At 53.2% G+C, this 24,002-nt stretch overlaps 6 protein-coding genes across 6 annotated transcripts; 5 read left to right on the forward strand and 1 right to left on the reverse strand.

Moving 5' to 3' along the window:
* The first annotated feature begins 122 nt into the window (after positions 1-122).
* BO72DRAFT_406526 (CCR4-NOT core subunit CDC39) lies at positions 123-8,239 on the forward strand. Its single transcript, XM_040942325.1, has 4 exons — positions 123-1,344; positions 1,414-1,738; positions 1,793-7,692; positions 7,750-8,239. Exons 1-4 carry the CDS (start codon positions 610-612, stop codon positions 7,813-7,815), a joined length of 7,026 nt encoding a protein of 2,341 aa, XP_040800328.1. The 5' UTR covers positions 123-609; the 3' UTR covers positions 7,816-8,239.
* Positions 8,240-8,358: 119 nt separating this feature from the next.
* BO72DRAFT_146930 (seipin) lies at positions 8,359-10,015 on the forward strand. The gene is made up of 4 exons (XM_040939199.1): positions 8,359-8,548; positions 8,614-8,798; positions 8,891-9,346; positions 9,411-10,015. Exons 1-4 carry the CDS (start codon positions 8,483-8,485, stop codon positions 9,832-9,834), a joined length of 1,131 nt encoding a protein of 376 aa, XP_040800329.1. The 5' UTR covers positions 8,359-8,482; the 3' UTR covers positions 9,835-10,015.
* A 1-nt stretch (position 10,016) lies between these two features.
* On the forward strand, positions 10,017-12,997 carry BO72DRAFT_146927 (putative acid phosphatase). The gene is made up of 4 exons (XM_040939198.1): positions 10,017-10,156; positions 10,241-11,151; positions 11,207-11,266; positions 11,503-12,997. Exons 1-4 carry the CDS (start codon positions 10,145-10,147, stop codon positions 12,833-12,835), a joined length of 2,316 nt encoding a protein of 771 aa, XP_040800330.1. The 5' UTR covers positions 10,017-10,144; the 3' UTR covers positions 12,836-12,997.
* Positions 12,965-16,651, reverse strand: BO72DRAFT_478263 (uncharacterized protein). The gene is made up of 8 exons (XM_040947489.1): positions 16,425-16,651; positions 16,340-16,346; positions 16,021-16,276; positions 15,876-15,960; positions 15,111-15,816; positions 14,179-14,605; positions 13,752-14,044; positions 12,965-13,604 (listed from the first exon to the last, which is right to left on the reverse strand). The coding sequence occupies exons 1-8, from the start codon at positions 16,452-16,454 to the stop codon at positions 13,159-13,161; spliced, it is 2,250 nt and encodes a 749-aa protein (XP_040800331.1). The 5' UTR covers positions 16,455-16,651; the 3' UTR covers positions 12,965-13,158.
* Positions 16,652-16,900: 249 nt separating this feature from the next.
* On the forward strand, positions 16,901-19,737 carry BO72DRAFT_431450 (kinetochore-associated Ndc80 complex subunit NDC80). Its single transcript, XM_040943134.1, has 2 exons — positions 16,901-17,120; positions 17,209-19,737. The coding sequence occupies exons 1-2, from the start codon at positions 17,076-17,078 to the stop codon at positions 19,396-19,398; spliced, it is 2,235 nt and encodes a 744-aa protein (XP_040800332.1). The 5' UTR covers positions 16,901-17,075; the 3' UTR covers positions 19,399-19,737.
* Positions 19,738-20,402: 665 nt separating this feature from the next.
* Positions 20,403-23,714, forward strand: BO72DRAFT_380482 (uncharacterized protein; the record flags this gene model as incomplete). Its single annotated transcript, XM_040941391.1, has 2 exons — positions 20,403-23,114; positions 23,457-23,714. The coding sequence occupies 2 exons, from the start codon at positions 20,403-20,405 to the stop codon at positions 23,712-23,714; spliced, it is 2,970 nt and encodes a 989-aa protein (XP_040800333.1).
* Positions 23,715-24,002: the final 288 nt, after the last annotated feature.

The raw sequence follows: 24,002 nt of genomic DNA on the forward strand, positions 1-24,002 counted from the left end.
CCCGACGGTCGGAGTTACTCACTTCCACCCCCCTTCCCCCCTCACATCATTCGTGCCTCAGGTACCTGGTCCGTAGAGTAACTGTACTTCCCTGCATGAAGCAGAACACGAAGTCCTCTCAAGTCCTCCTCACTGCAAGAGGTACTGTACTTACTACTAGGGCATTTGGCTACTAGCCCAGTACCTTAACCATACTACCTAGCAAACCTGCCAGTGTGTAGCTCGCCCAGGCCATTCTACACCTCCAGTCCGGTGCTGCTCGGAATTCCTCCCTCATCTACTCAGTACCTCCAGCAGAGCCGCCCAGATTTCCTGCCTAAGGCAGACTAGTGTCGACTCCTCAGGCAGCTCCACCTGCCTGCCCCGTCCACTCGACCTCGCTTTCTGCTGCCCGTCATTCACACCCATCCCGAACTTCCCATCCACTTGTGCCACGAAGCAACGTCCTTCTCATTGTCATCGGTCTTCGCTTCGCCGCTGCCAGAATCCGTCGATTTGTTGCACATCTACGATTTTTCTCTCACTTGAGTTAATTCCCATTGTCTATTTGTGATCACGAATAATAAAAATTTGTCGCTCGCCTTCAGATCAAATGATCGCGTCTCCTAGATGACCTTCCCTCCCCCTCCTCCTTCCTCCCAATCGTCGATTGCTTCTGGCACCGATAAGTCATCTTCGACAAGACCGGCAAGGTCACAACAGCAATCTGCTTGGGGTCCAACCGTGTCCCAGTCTAGTGTTCGGCGTGGGTTGACTCCGCTTGCGACCAACAACCTCGCATCATCCTCGATTCTCCCCTCAGCCTCTCGCGGGCCACCACAGTCCAGTAGCCCTGGTCCCGGTGGTTCGACCTCCTCCCCTCTCACTACCTCTTTTTCCGCCGTCTTGAGTTCCGCTAGGGGTCTTCCCGTTGGCCGTAACGCGCCCTCGCCAGCCTCCACGCCGGCACCTTTCACCTCCTTCCAATCTGGCTCACAACAGCACCAGCAATCCGGACAAACTCTCTCCTCGCCCAAATTCAGAGCTCATACCCCCTCTTCAGGGTCACATCTGGCTTCCGCAGCGGGATCTGTTGCGGGTGGAGGAGGCTCCGGGGGAGGCGGAGGTGGGACGGGATCTTCCAGAGGCGCCACCTTCTCTCCGTTGTTGGCTGGTACAACCGTGAACTCACCCACAGGATTCCCATCCGACAAACCGGGATCAGCAGCTTCGGGCGGTGCAGCTCACGCAAGCCAGTCTTCGCTTACTAAGATATCTATTGCCCAAGTCTTCCTTCTCCTGGATTCTATCACAGAGAAGGAGGGTAGAGAGAAGTGGGAAACAAAAGCCGCACAGATCCACAAGGTAACATCTCCATTCCTTTGGCGCTTTCGACCATTCAGAGGTTATCGCAGTACTGACTGGTTTGTATAGCTCGTAGAGTCTAACGGCATGGAGGTCTTTTCGAAATACTTTCGACGCTTGCTCACAGGCAATGCCCCGCAGATATTTCCCGGGGTAAATAAGTCTGTGGAAAATGCCGGCAACTACCCACTTTTGGTGCAGGAGATGGAGAAGGTCCCCCAGGACATAGAGCAAGCGCAGAAGATCGCAGAGACAGTGGATACCTCGGAAGGCGATATCTTTCGTGACTTTGACCTGTCGACGTTTTTGGATCATTTCAAGCTTGATCCACTTGTGAAAGTATCCTTAGCTCTGGCATTTAAAACCGCAACCAAGTCAGATCTACGCGCGAAAGGTAAGTAGCTATCGCACCGTATGCGGGCAGATGCTAATCGGTCGGTCTATGCAGCTGATGCAATCCTCTCAAACTCCGTGAACCCTTTCCTACAAAGCCTCGCGAATCCTGCCAAGGAATACAAGAATTCCTTCATTGCAATGACCATCGAGCGCTTTATATTGTATCCGCCCAGAAACTTCACTGACGACGTGAAAGGGAAATTGGTATATGCTGCCAACTTACGATACCGCAATGTGCAGAAAGACGTGCCGTTCGAAGTCGCATCCTCCCTCCAAATGTTCAACTTCCTCAGTCCAAAATTCACGCTCGTTCGTCAGCTTCATTCAAAGGGACCGCGGGCGACCTCGAGCCCAGAGGCTGTGACTGAAACGATCAATGCAGCGGGTTCTGATTGCTGGAACGAAGACCACGTAGCCAGCGCACTTCTCTTCCTGGTGCTCTCACAGTATTGGCGCGAATTCTCGTTGGAGACATTTTTGAGCGCAGTCCGATCACACTATGGCGAAAAGCAGATTAATTGGCCGCTTGTATTCCGCAACTTCGACCGCGAAGGCCTTAGGCTTGAGACCCAGCAATTCACGAAGCTATACGCTGTCCTGCTAACGGTGGCTGCGGAGGATTCATCCCTGGACGTGCAGAAACTGTGGGGCGGAGACTGGGAACACCGCGATACCCAGATGTCGTTCCTGACGGCGTTTGTATCCTCCCGGGTAGATGTCTCCCAGATTCCGAACTTACGCGCCACTTTCCCCGATGACTTTTTCGCCGATGGTTCTGAGCTTGTTCGCTTGCAGGGAGAACGCGCGGCAAAGTCACCTCTCCGGTCTCTGGACGCCATGAGAGCCATCTTTGACTTGGCATTGTTCTCTAATGCTGCATGGTCTGCTACTGAGAGCCAGCTGCTGATCAAAGCCGTTGTCCAGTATGACTTACCAGTCTTTCTATGCTCAGCACTATCTCTCCCCCAGCCCTGGACCAGTGTTCAGCAAAACTTCGTCCTTCGCACCCTGATTGTCTTCGTTCTGAAGCAAGAGGAAGGCTATCACCTTGCACTCCATGGTGCATGGCAGCAGGATCGTCAGTGGGTTGCGGAGCAGCTCTTCACCACTTTCACTCAGGATCCCACCTCCACTGCAGCAATCTACGAACAGGCTGTGGAGTTCAACTGGCTGGATTATCTCCTCGGTTACACGAATGGTCTCGCCATGGACCTTGCTTGTTATGCTCATCGCAAAGGTCCATTCGATTTGGAACAATGGGTCCGCAATGCTGCTCAAAAAGGTCCTATGGATATGGGTAGCCTTCTGTCCAAATTCCTGCGGATCAAGGCGGAGGATGAACTCCATGTGCAGAGAAAGGAACAAGTTGCCCCACAAATGGTCAGCCTTTCAGTAAAGACTGTCTACACTTTACTATCGGTTCTCGAGGAATACGTTGGTGATCGTGAGAATCTCACCCCCGTGCAACGGATTTGCATTCAAACTTACCCCAGACTCATCAACTATGGAGAGGGATTCGATGACATCATTGACGCCAACGGCGAACACGGGAATTCCTTGCCCGAGGCTGTTGACAAACAAATGCAGGAGCTATTCGGCAAGATGTATCATGAGGAACTGTCTTTAAGAGAAATTCTTGAATTAATGAGGCGGTACAAGTCTTCCCGGGAGCCAGCCGAGCAGGATCTCTTCGCCTGCATGGTTCACGGATTGATTGACGAATACCACTGTTATCATGAATATCCCTTGGAGGCATTGACCAAAACGGCGGTTATGTTTGGTGGTATCATCAATTTCCGCCTGGTTGACGGTATCACGCTGAAGGTCGGACTGGGTATGATTCTGGAGGCGGTGCGAGAGCATGAGGTTCATGATCCCATGTATAAATTCGGTGTCGAGGCGATTGAGCAACTGATTAACCGCCTTCCCGAATGGGCTGGCTTCTGCCACCTTCTGCTACAAATCCCCAGTTTGCAGGGCACCACGATCTTCCAGAAGGCCGAGGAAGTTCTGCGCGAACAAGGAAGCCAAGTTCGAGATGACAGTGGTAGAGTCGAGTCTATTGCTGGACCTTCAATGAATGGCAACCTCGAGGAAACTGTGACGTCTGATGGAGCTGCCCGCAAGTTCGTTTCCGTGCATGTGGATTCCCCTCTTCGACCAGAAGTCTACTCGGATCCAGACGAGGACATACAGGACAAGATCCTCTTTGTTTTGAACAATGTTTCCGAGCAGAACATTGATGAAAAGCTTCGTGACCTGACTGATGTTCTTCGTGATCAGCATCACCAGTGGTTCGCTGCTTATCTCGTGGAGGAACGGGCCAAGCTGCAGCCTAATTTTCAGCAGTTATACCTGGATCTTCTTGATCGCATCAACGACAGGATGCTGTGGGCTGAGGTTCTGCGAGAGACATATGTCAGCGTATCCAGACTTTTGAACTCCGAGGCCACAATGAATTCATCCACTGACCGAGGGCACCTTAAGAATTTGGGTGCATGGCTGGGTTCTCTGACGATAGCGAAAGACAAGCCCATCAAGCATAAGAATGTTTATTTCAAGGGGCTTCTTCTAGAAGGATACGACAGCCAGCGTCTGACGATTGCAATCCCTTTCACCTGCAAAGTGCTTGTTCAAGCCACCAAGTCTACGGTCTTCAACCCCCCCAACCCTTGGCTAATGGACATCCTTGCTTTGTTGATGGAGCTGTACCATTTCGCTGAGCTGAAATTAAACCTGAAGTTCGAGATTGAAGTCCTATGCAAGGACCTGGATCTTGATCACAAGAACATCGAGCCGTCCGTCATCATCCGCGACCGTTCCGCTCATATCGAGGACGCGTTGTCTACAGCTAACATTCCTGATGGGCTGGAAGCGTTTGAGGACATGGCTCTCAGCACCCTCAACCAAGGCATTCGCCACGAGAGACTTTCTCCTGCTGCCATCATGTCGACACTCCCGAGCTTGGACAAGATCCTTGTCCTTCCATCGACAGCTAGCAGCATGATTGATGCGAATGTTCTTCGTCAAATCGTCCACAGCGCTGTGGAACGTGCTATTGCAGAAATTATTACACCCGTGGTAGAACGCTCTGTCACCATCGCGTCAATTTCCACAGTTCAACTAGTGTCCAAGGACTTCGCTATGGAGCCCGACGAGGAAAGGGTGCGACATGCAGCAGGAATCATGGTCAGGCAACTTGCCGGTAGCTTGGCCCTGGTCACTTGCAAGGAGCCTCTCAAGGTCAGCATGACGAACTACATTCGGATGATTCAGCAAGAATACTCCGAGCAGCCCATGCCCGAGGGTCTCATTCTTATGTGCGTCAATGACAACCTCGACGCCGCTTGTGGCATTGTCGAAAAAGCCGCCGAGGAAAAATCTCTGCCGGAGATTGAAAAGGTCATTGAACCTCAGTTGGAAGCTCGTCGCCGCCACAGGGCTGCCCGCCCCAATGAACCATTCATTGATCCTTCTATGAACCGCTGGGGCCTATTTATCCCTGAACCTTACCGGCAAGGCGCTGGTGGCCTCAACAAAGAGCAACTGGCCATCTACGAGGAATTTGCCCGACAAGCACGCGGACCTGCTGCTGCTCACGTGCAAAATGTCTCTACTGACTCTGGTCGGCAGCTTCCAGACGTCCTTCAAGAACCATACTCTCCTATCCCCAACTTATCTACCCCTGCTGAACAACCTGCTGTACCGCACAGGACTCCTCAGGCACAACAAGACGCTCGCTTACAGCAGCCTGGCCTTGTTGGCGCACAATCCCAGCTTAATGGCTTTCTCGAGGCGCAAAGCCCTCGCGAAAAGGTCGAGGCCATCGTGTCGGAACTCCAGCAGGCTGCTCGAAATGCTCCGGAGGAGCGTGTCAAAGATCTTGGCAGAGATAGCACTGTTTTGCAGGAATACAATCAAGCACTCCGTACAATCCTCGCTTCGCCGAACGGAGAAGAGTTGGCCAGACTGACATGCCTGCGAATTTGCACCAGCCTGTATGCGCAGACTCCAAGCACATTAGAGATTGAGGTTCTTGTCCATTTACTTGCGAAGCTGTGTGACATGTCGACTCTAGTTGCACGTTACACCTGGGCAGTCCTATCCGAGGTCGATGATGAGCATATGTTCCACGTTCCAGTCACCGTTGCTCTCATTGATGCGGGTCTTTTGGACATTCGTCGTGTCGATATGATCCTGACGCGGCTTATCCTCGACAAGAGAATCCCTGCTCTGGAGGTTCTCTCTAACTTGATGGACCGCGTTCTTTTCAGCGAAGAACCTTCCGCCCTGAGATCTGACTTCTCCGGCAGTTTGGAAGCCATGAGCCAGTGGCTTGCAGAAGACTCCAACCTCTCAGTAGCAAATGAGATTATTCGCAAGCTGCGCGAGTCCGGCATTCCCGAAGTTGTCAATCCTCTTCTCAGTGACAAAGCGAGATCCAAACGAGATCAGATGGAGTATATCTTCAGTGAATGGATTGGCATCTACAAGGCTCCTGGCGCAATCGACCGCACCTATTATTCGTTCTTGAAGGACTTGCATCAAAGACAAGTTATGGATAATCAAGAAGATTCTGCTTTGTTCTTCCGTCTGAGCATTGACATCTCGGTAGCAATGTTTGACCACGAGTCGCAAAACCCCAGTGGTAGCCTCGATGAAGCATTCCTCTACATTGACGCTCTAGGCAAGCTTGTTGTCTTGCTCGTCAAGTTCCAAGGAGAGTCGGCAGGTGCCGCAAAGACAAGCAAGTCTGCTTACTTCAACTCGATCCTATCGCTTCTCGTGCTTGTGTTGAACCATCACTATGTTATGCGAGGTGAAGCTTTCAACCAGCGCGTTTTCTTCAGGTTGTTCTCCAGTATCCTTTGTGAATACTCCATGAACGGACTCCAGCATAGCGATCAGCACCAGGATATGATGTTTGCTCTGGCCAACAAGTTCCTCTCCCTCCAGCCTAAATACTGCCCTGCTTTCGTCTATGGATGGCTTTCTCTCGTCTCTCACAGATTCTTCATGTCTGGTATGCTGAACATGCCGGAACGGGCAGGCTGGGGACCCTACTGCGAGATTATGCAGGCTCTCCTTTCTTACATTGGCGAGCAGCTGAAGCCGGCAACCATTTCCTATGTGGCCAAGGATCTGTATAAGGGCGTCCTTCGAATCCTGCTCATCTTGCACCATGACTTTCCCGAGTTTGTGGCAGAGAATCATTTCCAATTCTGCAACGTCATTCCTACTCATTGTGCTCAACTTCGCAATCTTGTTCTCAGCGCCTATCCTTCCTCGTTCCACAAACTTCCGGATCCGTTTAGAGAAGGTCTCAAGGTGGAACGTTTGGAAGAAATGCGGGAGGCTCCAAGAATTGCAGGCGATATCGCTGCCCCGCTGCACCATGCGAATATAAAGAGTGTTGTTGACAGCGCGCTCCAGACCACCGCTGTGCCCGAATCATCTTTTCAACAAATTAGCGATGCAGTTTACAACCCTCCGACCAAAGAATCCGGTCTCTTCTATGACCCAATTAACGTCAACGTGGTGCTGCTGAATGCGCTCGTCCTCTACATTGGGCAGAATGCTGTATCTGCCAACAACTCTCAGGGCAACACTCGGGCGGCATTCGAGAATTCTGCTCATGCGTCTTTATTGGAGAGTCTTGCGAAGGCTTTGCGTCCGGAAGCACGGTACTACCTGCTGAGTGCCATGGCCAATCAGCTGAGGTACCCCAACAGCCACACTTACTTCTTCAGCTTCGCTATCCTCCGTCTCTTTGGTGCCGATAATTCCGAGCAGGATGAATCAGACATTCGCCAACAGATCATCCGTGTTCTTCTTGAGCGACTTATTGTCCATCGTCCTCATCCCTGGGGACTGATCATCACCCTCCAGGAGCTGCTTCAGAACCGAAGCTACACCTTCTTCCGCCTTCCTTTCATTCAGGCTGCGCCTGAGGTAAGTTTCTTCGTCTGCTGCCAAGTAGGTGGCATTATCGCTAATTATGCTGTCCAGATCGGTCGTCTCTTCGATGCTCTGTTGCAGCACATTCAACAGCAGAGCCCACGGGCGATGGCCTAGACCTTCACGGGCACCTTCTCTCGATTACTTTCTCATATTATATTAACATGACGTGTTCTATCATGCCTCGATGTCTTGCATTTGCCGAAACGACTTTCTGTCATGGTGTTTTGTCTATGCCGCTCACGACATGTAGCACCAAAATACGGATCTTTCCTGGGGTGTATGATTTGAAAGGGTTTCTTTATCTGGTGGCTTGCTTGTTTAATTTATTTGCTTTTTCGGTTGGGTTCTGGGAGAGGTTGCATTTCTAGGACTTGTAAACATGTTTCAACGCTATATGGTACTTACATTATTTTCCCTTTCTGCCTCTATCCTTCTCTTCTCTGTGTTGTCTATCTTATTTTGGTGATGCTCTTTTTTATAACTACTTTTCACAATGGTCTGTAACAATACGCGGCGATATAAACTATGATCCTCTGGGTTATTGTGTGCATGCTGTCTGTAGTCACCACTTTAATGCCTTGTGCAGCTTTCTTTTTAAAGTTGTTGGTTGCTTGTATGTTTACTCCCGTAGAATTTATTGTGATGTAGCTTGTCCCACCATAAACAAGGCGGAAAGCATCCACCGCCCTGGTTGTCACCCGATTACGTCGCCGCGCTCTTTCCATGCTTTCCCCTCATCAATGCACCCCTTTCTCGCCTCAAACTTCTCAGACTTGAAGCTATGGATGTTAAGCGTGTAGTAGACGAGGAGCCAGAGCATGGGACAGGCGCTGTCTCGAGGGCCATGGTGAGAATGTCCCCATTAATCTAACTACTGACGTGGGCGCATCAGCTAACGCGACAATTGTCTAGAATTCGATGGCAGAGACAATGCGTCCACTTTTGTCTAAGCAGGCCCAAAAAGCCTACCTGGGCACTCTGCTTTTTGTTCTGACAGCTATATGCATGGTGTTCATCTCTGCATTTGCGTATGCGATCTTCTATTACAACTTCATCCCGCAGGTCGGGCTAGAGCGCATTGTTCACATGCAGTTCGAGTGCGTCCAAGACCCAAGGCTCAAGTTGATTTTTGGGTGCCTTGCTGCCAGAAGGAGTATTCGTGGCTGACTGTCTTCTTGCTTGCTCATAGTGATGGCCATCCCTGGGGAGTCGCGTCCTTGGGTTCGGATTTGGTATCTCTGCAGATGTATGATGTGCAGGTAGAGCTTGAGCTACCACGCACCCCCTCAAATGTCGCTGCTGGTAATTTCATGCTTGACCTGGCGCTCTACTCTCCGCCCTCAACATCTGCAGAGACGGGGTTGAATACGTCGACTACCCTGCTCTCCCAATCGCGCCGCTCTGCTATTCTCACTTACGCCTCCCCTCTGGTCGACACAGCGAACAAGCTGGTGTTGATGCCATTCTACGTGCTTGGATGGAATCGAGAAGCAGAGAAGTTGCGGGTCGGCATGCTAGAGAAGGTTCAATTTCCCCGTGGGCAACGTAACGTCCCGTCCAGTTTGCGCCTGGAGATTCATAGTGCGGAGAAGATGCATCTTTACAGGGCTAGGGTGACGTTCAAGGCGACATTCACTGGTCTACGGTATGCTTCGCTCGCTTCTTTCCAGCAGCCTAGACTATTCATTCTCAGACTAACAATGGCTTAGGTGGGTAATGTACAATTGGAGGCTCACGTCCTTCGTCATCTTTGGCTTCATGTTCTGGAGCGTTTCCATGGTGACTGCGGGGATGGTGTGGGCTCTGCTGGCCATCGCCTTCCACCGCCCGAAGGAAGAGGGGAAAGATGTCGTCGTCAAAACAGAAAGTGGCAGTGAAGTGCTTGTCAAGTCGGAAGACACTGATGAACCATCCTCTCTATTCGATGTTCCTTCCGAAGCTTCTTATATCAGGGGTACGCAGATCAAGAAAGAGGAAGATCTAGACGATGAGGGGAGCGATTCGATTGGGGATATGGACGAGGATCGTGGCGCAGAGTCATCGGATGTTTCAGGGACTGGAACTGGACTCGAAAGTGCCCATGCACGAGGGATTCAGCGACGACGGAGTCATCTCACCAGGGCACACTCCTAGCAATGACCATATTCGCTTGTGTAATAATCAGTCGATACCCACTGCAGACATTTGGCTTGATCAATTTGAACGGGATGTACTGCAAAGCTGGATTGAATCAGTTCATGATGACCATAATTGTTAATTAGTTAAGTTATCGATAACGAGACAAATCGGAGCGGCAGGTGGATCCAGCCTTGGTTCCAGTTCGCAAGGAACGACGAAAAGGCGGGGAAATCTGCCGTGATCTCCTCTGCCTCTCTGCCCCTCTGCCCCTCTTCTTCACCTTCTTCTACTCAACTCACGCCGCGCCACTTTTGGTCTTGCTCCAATGCATATTCTAGTAAGCACATCAGCTATCCTGTCTATAGCACGCCATCAGTCTTTATCCATCTCAATCCAGGCTCACGGGGGTTTTCTGCAATAGGTTGTCAACGACGACGGACCGCCGTCGAACCAGTCTTCGCCGTATATCCATTCGCTCGTCGTCTCGCTGCAATCGGCCGGACATACTGTTTCGGTAGTATTACCGCATCAGCAGCGATCATGGATTGGTAAAGCACACCTGGTCGGAGCAGCGGTGAAGCCCACCTACTTCCGGCCCGGGACTTTGCACAAGGACGATGGAACAACTCACGAGTTGCCCCACGGTATGAACGAAAGCGACGACGAAGAATACGACGGCGATGAGTGGATCCTTGTCGACTCGACGCCGGCTAGCTGTGTGCAGATCGGCCTATACCACTACTTTGACGACCGCGGTCCGATCGACCTGGTCGTTTCTGGGCCGAACTATGGCCGGAACTCGACAGCGCTCTTTGCCATGTCCAGCGGAACGATTGGGGGCGCCATGGAGGCCGCGGTCTGTGGGAAACGTGCCATCGCTCTGTCATACGCATTCAGCTCGCGTCAGCATGATCCCATCGTTATCGCGGAGGCTTCGCGGCATTCGGTCCGGTTGATCGAGTACCTTCACAAGAACTGGGCGGAGGGAGTCGATCTATACAGTGTCAATGTACCTCTGGAGCTTGGTGTGAGCGAGGCCAAGGTTCTCTACACCCAGATGCTCGATAACCGCTGGTCGTCTGGCAGCTGCTTCAAGGCTGTTGAGGCATCTGCCTCGATGGACGGCCCGAGTGCGCATGAGCACAAGCTGCGGGAAGAAGGCGAGGGTGCTGGGAAAGCTCTAGCTGCAGAAGGGAGCAAGCCTTCGATCAAGCGATCTCGCATCCAACACAAGCACTTCGAGTGGGCGCCCAATTTCACGGATGTCTACAGAAGCGTGGATGAGGGTACGCCCGGAAATGACGGGTGGGTTGTGAAGGAGGGAATGACTAGGTTTGTGTTGTTAAGTCCCGTGCTCTTGTCGACTGTTGCTAACCCCTCACCGCAGTGTGACGCCGTTGAAGGCTAATTTCATGCACACGCCCGGTATCGAAGGGGAGATCAAGCTGTGAGTGATATTTATTGCGCGGCAGACGAACGGCCGAATCTATACAACCCGAACTGCATTACCTGCACATATCATAGAGAAGAGCTTGCGCGCGCTTGTCAGATATTCGAGAGAGCTAGTCTATGCCTTCGGCGCCTTCCTCTTTTGTTCTTGTCTTTCGCTTCCCTTTCAATTCTACTTGCAGTGCTTTTCATACCGTGGGACGGCCGGGATTCTGATAGATCATGTTCATGTAGACCGGATAATAATGAGCCTACATTATATACCATCGTGGACAGCGACAATCCATACGTCCAGAGTCTCATGGAGCAGGCCCTGCAGCGTCGCCTCGGCGCCGGCCAAAGTCGCACCATCTCCTCCCTGGCCGACCTCCCGTCTCCCTCCGCTCCTGTGTTCCAGTATCGCGAATACGAACGGCTGGATTTCGAGCACGCCATGATGCACTCCTCGTCGTCCCTCGCGAACGCCTACATCATCCGCAAGGCGCTGATCCGCAAACACTACCTGTCCAACACCGTCACGAACTGGGTGACCAAGCACCCGGACAGCGTATTGGCCAAGCACTTCAAGTTCGCCTGCGACTTCGAGCTCGACTACGCGGAATTCCTCGATGACGCCCTCCTAGAGGCCTACGAGCTCCGCGAGAGCCTCGAACGCAACGAGACCCTACCGGAGTCCGAGAAGGAATGGTGGATCCTCAAAGCCGGGATGAGCGACCGCGGCAACGGCATCCGGCTGTTCAACAGCGAAGACGGACTCCGCGAGATCTTCGAAGAATGGGATCCTGATTCGGATGACGAGGAGGAAGATGATGAGGAGGAGGGGAGTGACTCGGAGCGTCCCACCAAGCCCGAGGATGACGACGACGACGACAACGATCACGGCGTGGTCACCTCGCAACTGCGCCACTTCATCGCGCAGCCGTACATCGACCCGCCGCTCCTGCTCCCCTCGGCCGCGAACCGCAAGTTCCACATCCGCACCTACGTCCTGGCCGTTGGCTCGCTGAAGGTCTACGTCTTCCGGGAGATGCTGGCCCTGTTCGCCGCGAAGCCCTACTGCGCGCCCAGCGACGAAGAAAAACAAGGCGACGGGGTCACGGACCTGGCCCGCCACCTCACCAACACCTGCTTCCAGGACGGCGGCAGCGCCAACGAAGGCAGCGTCCGCCGCTACTGGCAGCTGGAAGAGGCCGTCCCGGGCCTCGCGCCGGACTGGAAGGAAACGCTCTTCGATCAGATCTGCGCCGTCACCGGCGAGGTCTTCGAGGCCGCCGCCCGCGGCATGATGGTGCACTTCCAGACCCTCCCCAATGCCTTCGAGCTGTTCGGCGTCGACTTCCTCGTCGATCAAACCGGCAACGCCTGGCTGTTGGAGCTGAACGCCTACCCGGATTTCGCCCAGACCGGCGAGGAGCTGAAGGATCTGGTCGTGGGGCGTCTGTTCGAGGAGACGGTCGATGTGGCTGTCAAGCCGTTCTTTGCGCTGGGGGAGGAGGCGACGGCGGCGGTCAATGGGACGGACTCGATGAGGTTGGTTGCTGATTTGGAGTTGGGGCGAAAAGATTAGGATAGAGGATAAAGAGGAAGCCAGAGGTGTGTCTGTGTGTACTTTGCTAGAGGCGTTCGTGTGAGGGTTGTTGGATATATGGACGAGGGTTTTGAAACAAAAGTTTGGAGAGGGATATATAGACGTGGAAAGGAGTTTTGCTTTTCTGGGGCTAGTACATACATACATATACTCTAGATAGCACAATCGGATGTATCAGTATAGTGTTCTTGTCATTTCTAGCGAATCTGTATGTGGATCTCCGAATCGAACCGTGAGGGACCTTCATTCACAGTTCCTTTGGATCCCATCCAAGGCGCGTATGCGGGGGGAGAAAGGAATCATCACCCAAACCGCTGCTTCGCCAACGTCTTCAACCACCCGATCGTCTCCTCCTCTTTCGCGCGATACTTCTGCAGCCGCTCCTCCCTCTCGGCCGCGCGGGCGCGCATGATCTCCTCGCGCCGCAGCTCCCGCTCATTCTTCTTGCGCTGCTCGCGCTCCCGCGACTTCTTGATCGCCTCCAGCTCGTTCTCCCCGGACCCCATCAGGTCCTCATCCGGCACCGCCGCGGCCCCCGGCGACCCGCCGCGGCGCGCCTCCGCGAACGCCCGGTTCGCCTGCGCCGCCTCCTGCCGCTTCTCCATGCGCCGCTCGTGCGTCCCCGGCTCCGCCCGCGGCGCCACCTCCTCCTGCATATGCCGCAGCTCCGCGCGGTGCGAGCGCACCTCGCTTCGATAGTGGGATTGCGAGTCCTGGCGCGCGGCGAGGGCGTCTTCGCGGGCTTGTTCTGTTTTTTTTTTTTTGGCTGTTAGTTCGCTTGTGGATTTCAACGTCTCGCCGTAACGAGCTTCCCTCCGGACAGAGACTAGGGATCTCGCAGTGCGAGAAACTGGATGCCATGCTGTGCGTCTGGGGTGGGTTTGCGTTGGCGTACCTTTCCTCAGTTCCAGGTCCTGTATCGTGGGGATCGTGGGCCCGGACAGTGATTTGTCGGATTGGGGGAGGGTGGGGCCGTAATCGTCTTCTTCATTGTCTTCGTTGTTGTCGTCGGTGCTCTGGCGATTTCGTTCGGAATGATGACGCTCAGTTTGTTGGTTGTGGGCGGTGGGGGTGGAGGATTGCGGTCCTTTGCCTGCAGGAGGGGGACGAGGAGCGTCGTCGAGATTTGACCGGGCCCGCTCCAGCATTGCGGGATCGTACCATCCCTCTGCTAGTTCGCCGTGGTTCCTGATATGTTAGTCTTAGAGGTTTATTGCTCCCATGTGATTTCTGGGCAAAGGGGGAAGTGGAGTGTGCTTTTGCCAAGCTAAAGTATAGAACAGCAGGCATGGACGGGACGGGACGAGAGGAGCGCTAGGTACCATTTGCGAATGAAACTCTTCCAGCGACCCTTGACTTCGTCTTCCGGGAGGTCCTCAAGATAAAGACCTTTCTGGATGTCGAGGTACATGGCGAAGAGCGGGGTGAAGGTGGTTAGGTCGTGTTTGGTGAGTTCGCGCGATCCATAAGGGAGGACTCGGGGCGCTCGGGTTGCTTGCGCTGTGTCTGGGGTGCGGTGGGAAGAGGAATGATGGTGCTGACGGTGCCGGCGGTGACGGTCTCGGTCTCGGTCTTCGTCTTGGTTGTGTCGGTCGCGGTGGGTGTCTGTATGGCGACGGTGGTGGTCGTCGTGTTGGTCATCGTGACGATGGCGATGATGGTGATGGCGTCTGCTTCGGTGTCGGTCTGTTCGGTCTGTTGTGTCCGGGGAGCGAGTGCGCGATCGGGTGCGGGAGCGAGGTCGGGAGACTGGATCAGTGCGACCGCGATGGTGATCTCGAGGAGACATTGTGTTGGGCTGCTTATGTTGTCCGTGAAGGGCGGGTGAGAGAAGCTGATCCAGATGGAAGTTGGGGGGGGGGGTTGGATGGCGGAGTTGAAGGTGCCAAGCTTCGGCGGCCGAGGCGGCGGCGTTGGTGGAGAGTGTGGAGGTACACAACATACTCATTCGTACTAGACACGATTTACACTGATAAGATAATTAGAGGGTACGGTATCGGCCGGTTCATTATTTGCTCTGCGCTAATCAATTTTGGCATGACCTGGAGTCTCTTATGCTAAATTCTTCTTATGCAGCGTCTACTATACAAGTGCGAGACTGTTACTCCCAAACGTACAACCGCTGCATCATATTCATCTTCATGGTATCAATGACAGCCCTACCCGGGGGACTCGGAATAAATGAAATGACAAAAAGCTTCACATGAGAATGTGTAGGGTACTGTCTAGCTAGCTGGGGCGCTTTGCGGCTCACTGGCCGTGGTAGTGGCGGCGGAGTTGTCGGCGGCATTCGATGGCGCCGGCGAGGCTGTTTTGGATCGGTTGGCAGCCGCCATCTGCCAAGCGGGAATAGAGGCAGACCGACCGAACTGCGAAAGAGGGTTGTTGCCCAAGGATGCAGTACTGGCACTCGGGCTCGGCTGAGCGGATTGCGATGGCTGTTCAATCGATCCCGCAGTCGATCCATTTGTTGCGTTAGAGGCAGAGGCCGACTCCTCGGCTGGCCGTGAAGCAGTCGGAAGAGGGATGCCGCCCACAGCCCGTCCAGCGATGGACGAGCTGGCGCCGCTACCACCGCCACCAAGTCGATTTCCCAGAAGAACTTTCAAGCTCTTCAATTCGGTGCTCAGCTCCTTCAAACGATTCTCGTTGCCTTCCCGAGCACTCTCCATAGCCTTAGGGATGGCGTCTTTCAACGATTTAACTTCGTCGCTAATGCGGCGGGTCTCGTCGTCTCTCCGACGGGATGCGTTCTTCATATCGGAGACAAGAGTCTCGACCTCTCTGAGAGCAGCGTCGAGTCGCTCGGATCGCTCTTCTTCTGCAGACTTCAGGGCGGCTGTGTCGGTGGAGAGTTGATCGATAAGCGTAAATGCACGGGAGAACTGCTCATCAATATCCTGCTTATCTTGTTCTAGCTGTGGTGGGGTAGGGGGTGCGATCAAGGGTGTGATATATCGCTTGATAAATGTCAGCTCCTTCCGCAGCACGGCTATAGGTCAAATACGGAAAAACTGACCTTCGTGATAGTGTACAGCCCATATCCGACACCACCCACAACAGTAGCCATAATAAACCAATCCCGCCAGTCCCGCTTTGGAGGTCTGCCGTGACGACGAAATTAGTATTCCCGAAACTATCCTCCGTGGCGGAGAGCCACTTACTCTGGCGGGGGCTGCCATTGACCATACGGTGGGTAGCCATATACCGGAGCGGGTGGTGGAGGTGGAGGTGGTCGATAGACTGCTTGTTGAGAAGAAGGCTGATAATTCGAAGATGATGTCGCCGCGGCCGCCGCGGCCGGATCTTCACCGACTCGCGAAAGAGCGACATCGATCTCTTCTTTCGTTAGGTTCTTTGACTGCAGGAATGCGACTCGCTTTTCGATCGGCGAAGAGGCGACAGACGGATCTTGGAGAACTATCTTCGAATTAGAGTCCGCAGCAAAATAAATCGCATTGCAGTGCGTCGATGAGTACCTACAGGTGATCTATGATGTTGAGGATGAGAGTCAGCTCCGATTCCGGCAACCGCAAATGACAGATGAGGATTGAGGCAATAAACCTACAGCAGACGAGATAAGCTCCTCGCGAACCATGATGACGGGTCCACCAGGGACTCTGTTTCGGTTGTGACGAAACGAGAGTCTATCGAGCGACAAGGTGCGCAGTGAGTGAGAATTGAAAGAGACAATGAGACGGAAAGCGAAGTGGAAAATTAGTAGGAGGAGGAGGTGGAGGAAAGGGAATTGGACCTCGGAAGTTGGGGAGGGGAGGCTAGGACGGTACTAGGAGGTACTGTACTCCGTAATAAAGCAACTAATCACAGCCGGTACCGCGGCGGATTCGGCGTATCCCCAGATGGCCGGAGCCCGTGATCATGGATTATCACCTAGTATGAGTAGGTCCAAAGAGTGGCTCAGTCCGGATCCGGTTAGTTCAACCTTTCAGCTCTCCTGTTGTTCCCAGGCCGCTCACCGCCTGCTATTTTCAAGCAAAGTGGCATGTCTTGTTTACATCCATCATCCGCCCGCTCGGTTGCTGCTGTTCGTCCAAAATCTCCCTCCATTTCCGACGGTAGAAGTTGGTGTTCCAGCTTCGTGCTGCACAATCAATTCAGGTCCTGGGTCTCACTCCTCTTGGAATACCCCGGTTGGTACTTTGGGCCGATTTTGTGATTGTATCAAATCAACTGCTGCAGTCGCGGCTGCCTGCTCATCATGTCGCAAGATACCGGACTGTTCAGCATCAGGCGCCCTCGTGAGGTATGCGCCCCAACTTGTCGCACCTTCCATGTGCCTACATGGATGCAAGAAAACCCAGATTCAAAGTGATGCTGACTACCACATCTAGTCGATGGCGCTTGGAAGCGTTCAGAACTACTCCGCTCTTCCCCAACCCTCATCCGCCCTCAAACGTACCAGCTCCATTGGATACCAGAACCCTCCCTTCACTTCACAGCACACCCGCTCCATGTCGATTATGAACTCTGCCAGTCGCCCGCAACAGCCGAATTTCCAGCGATCTTCATCGGGTGGGGGTCTTGGTGCAGACGCCGGTCTCTCGTCAGTCCGGCGCTCGGTGTCGAGCAATATCTTCCATGGACCCAGCGTGGGACGCCCCAGCCTCGCTCCCGGAGCTATTACATCCAATGCAGCGGCCGCACAGGCGTTACAGCGAAGGAGTAGTGTATTCTCACGCCCGTCCATGGGGGGCGCCATGGCGCATCAGTCGTTCTTCACCCAGGTTCCCACAGTAGCTGGTGTCCCAAGAGACCCAAGACCTCTCAGAGACAGGTCTTTCCAGGCGCGGATCGGCCAAGAGCTGTTGGAGTATCTGACACATAACAACTTTGAACTTGAGATGAAGCACTCACTAGGCCAGAACACGTTACGGTCACCGACCCAGAAAGACTTCAACTACATCTTCCAGTGGCTATATCATCGCATCGACCCGGGCCACAAATTTCAAAAGAGCATGGATGCGGAAGTGCCGCCGATATTGAAGCAGCTGCGTTACCCCTACGAGAAAGGCATCACAAAGTCGCAAATCGCAGCAGTTGGCGGTCAAAACTGGCCCACTTTCCTCGGCATGCTACATTGGCTCATGCAACTAGCGCAAATGATGGACCGGTTCCTTCTTGGGGAATATGACGAGGCCTGCGCAGAAATGGGCGTAGACGTCTCGGGCGACCGTATTATCTTCCGATTCCTTACCAGCGCCTACCATGATTGGCTTCAGGGTGGGGAGGAGGAAGATGATGAAACGGCAGAGAAGAGACTTGTTCCACATGTTGAGATGATGGCACAGGAGTTCGAGAAGGGCAACGAGAAGTATGTGCAAGAAATGCAGGTCCTCGAGGCTGAGAATCGGGCCCTACGCGATCAAATTGAAGAGTTGGAGAAGAACGCCCCGGATATGGCCAAGCTGGACAAACATTTCCGCATCTTGGAGGACGACAAAAGGAAATTCGAAGATTACAACCAGAATGTGCAGGGCAAAATCGAGAAGTACGAGAATCGCATCAAATTTTTGGAGGACGAACTCAAAAAGACCGAAGCCGACCTGCAAGCGGCGGAAGATGAACGGTCCGGGCTCCAGGCCAGTGTCGACCAGCAGGGCCTGACTATTCAAGACATCGACCGCATGAACACCGAGCGCGAGCGGCTGCAGAAAAACCTTGAAGACACTGTCAACCGGTTGGAAGAAACGCATGCTCGGGTGATGGCCAAGGAGGCCGAAGCAAGCAAGAAGCTAGAGGACCTGGAGGAGGTGGTCAAGGCCTACAACACTCTCGGCTACCAAAACAGTTTAATCCCATCCTCTGCCGTGAACGCCAAGGGGGATGAATACGAGCTGAGCCTCAATGTCAACGAGAGCAATTTCTCATCATCCCAAATTGGTGGTCTCCCGAACAGAATCTCTCCGGAAGGAGACCGACTACTTGCGGAACCTTTCACTGGATACCACCCGGCTCACTTGTTGAACCTGGACTTGCGTGGTGCCGTTCGTAGTAATCTCCAGTCTCTCCGCAAGGACATCAACGAACGACGGAAACGCGCAATTGACGATGATATGGAGCGTCGCAATCTGCTGGACAACATCAAGGAGGCGATGGACGAGAAAAGGAGCGAAGTTGAAGCCTTGGAACACAAGCGGCGCGCTGCCGAAGAGGAGTTCGAAAGGCTCAAAGAGATTACCACAACTCAGAAGCTGGCGTCGGATGCCCAGATTGAGAAGATGGAGAAAGAGCTGGCCAAGATGCGCGCTACACTTAGCGAAAGCGTTCAACTGATGGAGCAGCGTGAGATGAATACCAACATTGAATACGAACAGTTGACGCTCCGCGCGAACTCTCTACGGGAAGAACTACACACAAATGTGGAAAGTATGCTGAATGATGTTATTCGCTTCAAGGTCCATGTTCAGAAAGGACTGGAAGACTACGAAAGCTTTGTCGTTGATGAAGTCGAGCAAGAGTTGGGAGGTGATATGGAGTTTGCTGAAGAAGAGGATATTGAGATGGCTACCGAAGAGCTATGAGCCAGGTTGAGCCAGAGTGAAGGCTCACATTCATGAGAGAAAACACTGTTCAATCCATAGGGTTTGTTGTTATTCAGCTGGACTCGGTTGTTTGGGGTCTGATTCTCGGGCGCTATTGGTAGGTTCTGTTGTAGTTTTTGGGCCTTATTCTGAAGTTCATGTCGGTTCATAACGGGTCTGGTCTTTCTGTCTTTTTGTTTTCATTGATACCTTTGGCCACTGGTCGCTGTTCGAGTCGAGTCATTGATCTACCTTTAGGGGTTGCATATACATAAATTCCCTTTTATTGATTTGTTACATAAGGCACTATCGTACTTTGATATCCTTGTCTGAATCTTGAAATGCCAAATTCCCTCATCGCCTGTGCAGTACATCTATCAGGTCCAAGGCTATTGAACTATTCTGAATGATCGCGCATTGTTACTCGTAAATGGCGCATCACTGATTGGGGGATGAAATAACTAGGCCCCTGCAGCTGAGTCAGCATCTAGCTATCAGTTGCTGCTTTGCCTTCTATCTGTAAAAAGTTCCTTCCGCCAGGAACTTCTCCCCAGAGCCAACAGCTTTCAAAGAATCTTTTATTTCGTCGTCGGGTCCGTCTCTTTATTGTCTCCCCAAGAATAACTTCCCACATACTACAGTCGGCTCTTGTTTCATGGTATACATTTGACCTGGTCCCTGTGACTAGACATGCGTCACAGAACACTCGTTCAACGGTCACTTCGAGTTTTGGACTTTCTCCGCCCGTAAGCCACCTCCGCTAGTACCACTATCGTGTCATGAAAAGGTGCTTGTCCTCAGCTCGTCCGCTGCGCTCGCATCATGGGCCTTCTCGAATTACCTCTCCTCCTTCGATCGGTCATTTCTGCGGAACCCATGCCTCTCGCCCTCCCAGCTCGCGCTGGGCTTCCTCCGCGTCGCGGCGACGTGGGATTTACCAACGCTTCGCCACAGACAGCACAGCCTTCACTTATGAGTTTATCAGTACCCAGGGGATGAGGAAGATGAGGCAGCCTAAAATAAGTGAGAAGGCACACGACCCCAATGAACGCTGGCTCGCACTGCTGGAAGAGCATTTGCCACCGCCGTTGCGCAGAGACTACAATGGGGAGGAGACGGAGGAGAGTCCGGATCATTCCTCCGCCGATTCGTCGTCTATGGCCCAGGAATCCTTTGCAGAAGCTGTCGACATGACAAACACGCTATATCGAGCCCGAAAACATCGACATTTGGACCTGCTGACTTATCTTGGCTTCCGGTTGAACAATTGGGCTGCTGTGGATTTCATTTTAGGTCGTCTTCTTGACGCCTCCGAAGCCGCCAGTGACTTCTCGCGGCGCTCGCGGCCATCAACCGGTGTGCATTGGGCGCTGGATCCAAACTCAACGCTTGATGAGCTTTCTAGTCGAGCTGTGGATTCTGCGCCTCCTGCTGCGCCGGCCACAAACCGCGGCGCGTCAAATGACCCGAAATTGATTCCGCTGAGGCACAGTACCGCCAGGCCCTTTGCTGCCGAATTGAATGAGCGATTTCTGGCGCAGATATGGCAATCGCTGGGTGCCCTTGTACTAGACGCCGCGGATGCATCCCCCAATGAGGCCAAGTTGGCTATGTCGGTTGTTCTTTGCACTCTTGCCCGTCTGCATACGTCTGGCGCTATATCCGACCGGGTTTACGATTGGACTCCACCCCTGCGATTCCAGAGTTCATTTCGGCCTCCAGGGATGTCTTTGCTCAAGTCCTCGATTATGCAAGCTCTGACTGATGCTGCGTGGATGGAGTACGAGGCAGACATGGCTGACAAGGCTGCTGCAGCAGGCCAAGAATCACCCTTCATTTCAGTTAACCCGGTCATCCGTGAACTAGGACCATCAATTTGGATGGAGTTGATTCTCTGGTGCTGTGTCGAGCAAGGCTTCATCGAAGAGGGGGTGTGGCTAATAGAGCGAATGAAGAGACAGTCGAGCGACAACCGCTGGACGGCCAAGAACTGGAACAAGATACATATGCTTGACAAGTCCGCACGAGTCTGGAAGACTAATATCGAGATGGAAAGCACATGGCGTCGGCCACATGACCCTGGAGTGCTCGACACGCGGATTATGGAAAATTACACCAAGAACAGGGTTGACCTGACTCCCTTTGTCGGGATGGGTGAGCGAACGATTAGCGAGGAAGTCGTTTGTGCATTGTTCCACAGTCTCCCAAACCTGGCATATCTAGGGACCGGTTTCCGAGGCATGTCACCCAGTCGCATGGTGTCCTGTGTTTTCACATTAAAGTTCATTTTCGCTTCGCAGAGGATGACACGTTTGCTTGCGACAACCAGGACTTTTAATACTTTCCTCATGCGGGTGCTATCATCTGGAGGGATCAACGCCCAAAAGGACCCTTTTTGTCTTATTGACCTCCTCAAGGCCGCATCGACTGTAGTGCCGCCTTGGGTACCGCCCTATACGCAAGACACGGATAAAAAACAACTCAAGCGCTATCGTCAGTGGGATTCTTACAATCAAACTCTGGCGCCAGTTGGCCTGCTCGAATACACCCTTAGGTATTCTTCGTCCTTGCGACGGTCCGGGGAGGCCTTGAGGACATTTGCCTGGCTGCAGGAAATAGAAGACGAAAGCAGTCAGCAGCGGACAGGCAAATCCTCTGACTCGGAAGCTATAGGCGCTGGGGACTCGCTTGATTCTTCTTTGTCACCCATGCCGCATCTGTCGAGTGTGACGCTGGCCGAACTGCTCGACTTGCTCACCGCATCACGGGCTTACGAGTCGGCTGAGTGGCTATTCTCTGCTACAGACGTCGAAAGGCCTGCCATCTCAAAGGACGTGTACGGTAACCAGAACATAGCGCCATCTATCCTTCGCTTCGCCGCCGCCACAAAGAACGAAGTCCTTGCTGAATCCGTTATTGGATCTCTTCAGCAGCCTCTTTCAACTAACACCTTGCGTGCCCTTCTTAACTACCGCATCGTGCAAGGCCACTGGGATTCAGTGGTATTATTGCTCGAGTACCTTCGCGACCACCGCCTTAAGTCCTGGGGCCACAGCAACGTTGCCACCCTAGCAGCAGAGATCATCCGTCTGGAACACGCGCTCCAAGAGTTAGGAGAAGATTGGGAACGCCTCGGTACAGACTGTGAACGGAGGCACGCCAACCTCGTCAGTTCTCTGGGCACGGCGAAGGCAATCCTCGGCCGCTTATTTGCTGGAGAGTTCAGCGAACGCCGGAGCTCGGTCCTATCGAACAGCGCTGTCCCCGTCCAGAGCCGGGACTTCCAACCACGTGTGCTCGCGAGTTTTCACCGCGTCTTCCTCAATTTCGTAGACTCCCCTGCCCTTCGTAATATCGCCGCCTCCAGCACACATCACCTAAAATTCAAGGTCGCTTCGCGCACTTTGATCCCCTACATTCCCTCGACTGCGTTCCACCAGATCCTCGAAGCCGTCGTTGACACGCAAGGCAGCGCCGCGGGCATGAACCTTTACTTCAAGACCTGCTTGGACATCCCCTCACCGGAAACGGTCAGGACGCGTGAGGGCGGCATCCCGCGCATGTACCTACACTCCGAACGCATTCTCGAACGAGCCGACCCCCACTTCGACCCAGTATACTTCTGGGGCAAGCAGGAAAAGTGTGTGATCCCGAACTTGAATACCATTCGGGTCATCCTACGGGCAGCGATGAAAGAATACAACGCCAAGAACAGAGTGCAAGAAGACAGAAGTCACAATGACGACCACGGCACCGCTGAATCGTTCTTTGATGAGGATTCACAAATAAAGGACTACTTCGAGGGTAACTACTTGGAGAAAAGAATCAAGGCCAGAGCGGCGGCAACGAACCGGTCTGTCGACGACGCCCTGGATCCTCTTCATCGCGATCAAGATCAGCCAACAACGCAGCCGCCGGACTTAGAGCCAAGGTCAACAACACTACAGTCAGAGCCCGAGTCAGAGTTCGAGTCAGAAGAAGAGCCAGAAGAAGAATCCGAACCGATGAAAGCGCGGGTCCTCGCCGACCTCATCGAAGCTCCCCGGGAGGGCCCCCAGAAGCTGCTGAGCCGGGACAACCCGGTCTGGCCCGTTCTGAACTTCTGCATCAAGCGGTACTTCCGCTTCGGCCTCAACTACAAGGAGGTTAACCGCGAAACCGGCGGGTATCTGACCCTGCAACGGCGGGATTATTGGGGCGACACGGAGGCGGCGGTCGAGCTCTCCGTGCGCACCCTTCCGGACAAAACCGTCCTGGTCGGGCCCGAGTCGATGGTCCGCAGGTCGCATCCGATCCGGAAAAAGTTCGTCAACTGATCTTCTCCGGATTCCACGGTTCTCTGTTTTGTCTCGAGATGGTTTTATCTCCTCTCCCTGCTTGCTTGCTCCCTTTGTGTGTATAGGGAGTAAGGGCCAAAGAATCCCGGTTTCCACGTTCCCGGAGTCCAACTCAATGTGTCTACGTGAATTATAGAGTTGATGTGTATAGTCCGACCTGTACAGTTTCCAGGACCCTTTTTTTTCATTAATGTTCGATTTATATACATACCACTCTGTATATCGATTTGCTTTTCCCATGCTCCAGTATCACATTAGCCTTGCCGC

This window comes from Aspergillus fijiensis (assembly GCF_003184825.1).
Source record: "Aspergillus fijiensis CBS 313.89 unplaced genomic scaffold BO72scaffold_30, whole genome shotgun sequence".
NCBI classification, from domain to species: Eukaryota; Fungi; Ascomycota; class Eurotiomycetes; order Eurotiales; family Aspergillaceae; genus Aspergillus; species Aspergillus fijiensis.

Excerpts from the sequence above, each read along its gene's own strand:
- BO72DRAFT_406526 (XM_040942325.1), top strand. The coding sequence starts at position 610 with ATGACCTTCCCTCCCCCTCCTCCTTCCTCCCAATCGTCGATTGCTTCT. Across the intron at positions 1,739-1,792 it reads GTCAGATCTACGCGCGAAAG|CTGATGCAATCCTCTCAAAC; the intron begins GTAAGTAGCTAT and ends CGGTCTATGCAG. Across the intron at positions 7,693-7,749 it reads TCATTCAGGCTGCGCCTGAG|ATCGGTCGTCTCTTCGATGC; the intron begins GTAAGTTTCTTC and ends TATGCTGTCCAG.
- BO72DRAFT_146930 (XM_040939199.1), top strand. The coding sequence starts at position 8,483 with ATGGATGTTAAGCGTGTAGTAGACGAGGAGCCAGAGCATGGGACAGGC. Across the intron at positions 8,549-8,613 it reads GCGCTGTCTCGAGGGCCATG|AATTCGATGGCAGAGACAAT; the intron begins GTGAGAATGTCC and ends ACAATTGTCTAG. Across the intron at positions 9,347-9,410 it reads GCGACATTCACTGGTCTACG|GTGGGTAATGTACAATTGGA; the intron begins GTATGCTTCGCT and ends ACAATGGCTTAG.
- BO72DRAFT_146927 (XM_040939198.1), top strand. Across the intron at positions 11,152-11,206 it reads GTGAAGGAGGGAATGACTAG|TGTGACGCCGTTGAAGGCTA; the intron begins GTTTGTGTTGTT and ends CCCTCACCGCAG. Across the intron at positions 11,267-11,502 it reads ATCGAAGGGGAGATCAAGCT|ACCGGATAATAATGAGCCTA; the intron begins GTGAGTGATATT and ends ATGTTCATGTAG.
- BO72DRAFT_478263 (XM_040947489.1), bottom strand. The coding sequence starts at position 16,454 with ATGGTTCGCGAGGAGCTTATCTCGTCTGCT. Across the intron at positions 14,606-15,110 it reads CGCCGCCACTACCACGGCCA|TCTCCCGACCTCGCTCCCGC; the intron begins GTGAGCCGCAAA and ends GCACTGATCCAG. Across the intron at positions 13,605-13,751 it reads GGACCTGGAACTGAGGAAAG|AACAAGCCCGCGAAGACGCC; the intron begins GTACGCCAACGC and ends AAAAAAAAACAG.
- BO72DRAFT_431450 (XM_040943134.1), top strand. The coding sequence starts at position 17,076 with ATGTCGCAAGATACCGGACTGTTCAGCATCAGGCGCCCTCGTGAG. Across the intron at positions 17,121-17,208 it reads GCATCAGGCGCCCTCGTGAG|TCGATGGCGCTTGGAAGCGT; the intron begins GTATGCGCCCCA and ends TACCACATCTAG.